The sequence below is a fragment of the Salvelinus sp. IW2-2015 genome, unplaced genomic scaffold, assembly GCF_002910315.2.
Source record: "Salvelinus sp. IW2-2015 unplaced genomic scaffold, ASM291031v2 Un_scaffold10282, whole genome shotgun sequence".
In the NCBI taxonomy this organism is placed as follows: domain Eukaryota; kingdom Metazoa; phylum Chordata; class Actinopteri; order Salmoniformes; family Salmonidae; genus Salvelinus; species Salvelinus sp. IW2-2015.
Window position 1 is genome coordinate 2,485 of NW_019951540.1, and position 3,143 is coordinate 5,627.

General features: G+C 48.1%; 1 protein-coding gene across 1 annotated transcript; it reads right to left on the reverse strand.

The window, feature by feature from the left end:
• Window positions 1–579: 579 nt before the first annotated feature.
• On the reverse strand, window positions 580–2,711 carry LOC112079917 (myotubularin-related protein 13-like; the record flags this gene model as incomplete). The annotated part of the gene is made up of 5 exons (XM_024145724.1): window positions 580–729; window positions 1,660–1,769; window positions 1,962–2,175; window positions 2,324–2,422; window positions 2,583–2,711. Coding segments are annotated over 5 exons (702 nt in total), but the record flags the coding sequence as incomplete, so codon positions are not given.
• Window positions 2,712–3,143: the final 432 nt, after the last annotated feature.

The window sequence follows — 3,143 nt, forward strand, 5'->3', positions numbered from 1 at the left end:
ATAGACAACTTCAGACGCGCTAAATTAGAACCAGTTAAAGCCCATGAAAACACATCACCGCACCCAGAGTGGGATTGTTTAAAGGGTAGAGCCTGGAAACAAACTCCTGCTTCCTGCTCCTCAAATATTTTGTGGTTTACCTGTTATGAGAATGTTAGGGAACACCCAAGAAAAAAGGCTGTCACTGATATCTGGATACTAACTGTACATTAGCTATTAGAAAACAGTGTTCCATACTTTGTAGAAGGACATTGAGAGACTTTTAGGAGAGATGTTTACTACCTCGTGGAGGGACATACCGCACACAGAACTTTAATAGCTCCGAGTGGCGCAGTGGTCTCAGACACGGCATCTCAGTGCAAGAGGTGTCACTGCAGTACCTGGTTCGAATCCAGGCTGCATCACATCCGGCTGTGACTGGGAGTCCCATAGGGCGGCGCACAATTGGCCCAGCGTCATCCGGGGAAGGCCGTCATTGTAAATAAGAATTTGTTCTTAACTGACTTACCTAGTTAAATAAAGGTTCAAATAAAATTAGAATAACAGAGCCAGGGACAGACTGGCTGAGCTTTGACCCACCTGGAGGGCACAGTTCATCATGCGGATGACGTAGTCAAACTGTTGGTGGTCCAGTATGGCCCGGTTCTGCTGGACGTGCAGACTGAGCTCCTCAGTCAGACACTGGCGAGCCGCCTTGCCTTTCAGAGCACGCAGCGCAGCCGGCAGGGTCTGGGAACACAGCACAGCAGAGCCTATTATTTAACACATATACCATGTCAAACCACAACATACATGAACAAAAACAGTGGGGATAATCATCTTCTGAATTGATTTCTCAACTTTCCAGAACGTTATGTCCCAGAATTCTAGAACCAACCAGGCTACAGCCAAGAAACCTAAGCTGGTAGCTCTGCAGGAGCTCAGGAACAGGTACAATAGCAGCTACAGTATTACCAGTCCAGACAGTGAATTGTTGACCTCTGGGAAATATTAATACGACACATTTCATACTAATGTCAAACAATGAGAAAATGTGATGGTCATGCGTCTGGGTAATGGTTTTCACATTGGCTGTATAATGTATATTGAGGTGAAGGGTTTATAGGCTCGGGGGTGGTGGTGGGGTCTATAGCTGGCGTACTGTGTGTTCCTCTATCGACACAGGGATGCACGGCTGCCTTATATAACCTGCTTATTACAGCCAGAGGTGCAGGCATAAAGGAACTGGCTCCATTTCATGCAGTACACACGGGACACCCGCATCAACATTCCTATGGGCTCTTCTATAGGGGGTGTCACGGTGCGGGGAAATCAAAGAGCATCATTTACGTGTAAATGCTTTATGGGAAAAAGCAGAAAGCAAAACAGCTATGCCATTAACCTCGGTGTTAAAACAATGGGGTTATTTCTGCTGATAACYAGGAGATTATGAGGCTAGTCTAAGTGTTTGATTATCTGTCTCCAGTGTGGTCCTGTCTCCCAGCCGGGAGGTATAATTAGCCTGATAGAGTTGAGAGCTCTAACTCCAGACAGACACACACGGTTGCCTGCCTGCTGTAATCGGAGGGATGGATGTCAGTCCAGATGTCTGGGCCATTACAGACGTGGCTGATTACACTGTGCTGAGAGACWGGGATTAGGGAGGATGCCGTGCGTCACCTTCTCCGTCTCCTGGGTCTTGTTGTCGAAGATGAAGGAGATGCAGCTCCTCACCACCTCCAGCCTGCGAGCGCTGTTGAACACTGAGCCCATCTTCCCCATGATGGACACTGCACAGATGAGGGCTGAGCAGGTTAGGAATACAAGAGTGGTAGAAATACTAGCTATGCTAGTACAGACGCCATTCAATACTCAACAACTAAGTGCTTACAGCTATTAACACATTATAYACAGACTCCTGCCAAGCCATTTYTCTCACACAGGAGCAGACAGAGTAGAGCTGATGTTTGTGTCTCACGTACCCACGGGAGGGCCGGCGGGCACCACACACTTCCTCTCTGAGCGGGTGGTGGTAGTGATGGCAGTGGCGCTGGGATGCTTGGCCAGGCCCTCCGCCAGCAGCCGCTCCACCTTCTCATCGTCCAACAGGGGGAAGGGCATCACATGCACCCGCAGGTGGGAGCCCTCRGTGGGCCGAGGCACTTTCTGGAACGCCATGTGGGGGTTGGGATTCTCCTGTAATGGACCATTCAATAATAAAACATACAGACAAGCACAACATCTGTGACGGCCATAGGACATGCTAGAACACTAAAGAGTACAGAAAGTGCCTAATGTGAACACTATAGCATACAGGCCCAGAGGCTGAGTGATGTTAACRCACGTTTTTGTACAGTTGGTCAGAGAGTTCCCTCATGTGCTTCTGCAGCTTGGCAGGGCTGGCCGCCCCCTCTTTAAAGCGCTCCATGTCAAAGGCCACCAGCTACAGAACCAACAACAAGTCAGTCAAACTGTTCCCAAACGATACAATCTCTCGACAAGCCCAGCTTCACACACAACAGTGAAATTAGAAAAACTGTTGCCAAATCAGACAAGAGCTGCAAAACATACAGTCTGGTTACAGTATCCATGCCCGACAGTACCTCATCAAAGAGATCACAGGCTCTGTAAGGCGGACCCCTCTCGGACACGAAGCCAGCGAAGGCCATGCCATCCAGAACTTTGGTCAGGAAGTCATTCTCGATCAGGCCTCTCTGGCCCAGGAAGGCAGTCTGTAGGGGGACAGGGTCAAAGGTTAAATAATGGTAGGTACATAAAGATGTACGTTTAGGACTAACAGCTTTACTTAACTTTTCTGAGGAGCTTCTCTTTTCTTTATTATTATAATTGTCTTATCACAATGAACCCAGTCACAAAAGTGAAACAAATGACTGAAGATGACTATATGCAAAGAAAAGCAAGCTTTATCTGCTGAATTAGGCCTGTGATTCGTGCTAGTGGGTGAAAGAGATAGAAAACGGGGGCAGTTTTTCTAGACCCCCCAGTCTACGTCTCTCCATAAAAAAGCGTCGGATTTCTGTAGATTCGTGATAAATTCCTGGCCCATAATCCGAGCCATGTGGGGTACTTTGAGGGGGACGTGCTGAGAGGTTACCACGGAGACGCCGCACACACAAACAAACACAAACCCAGCTATTTTTCTA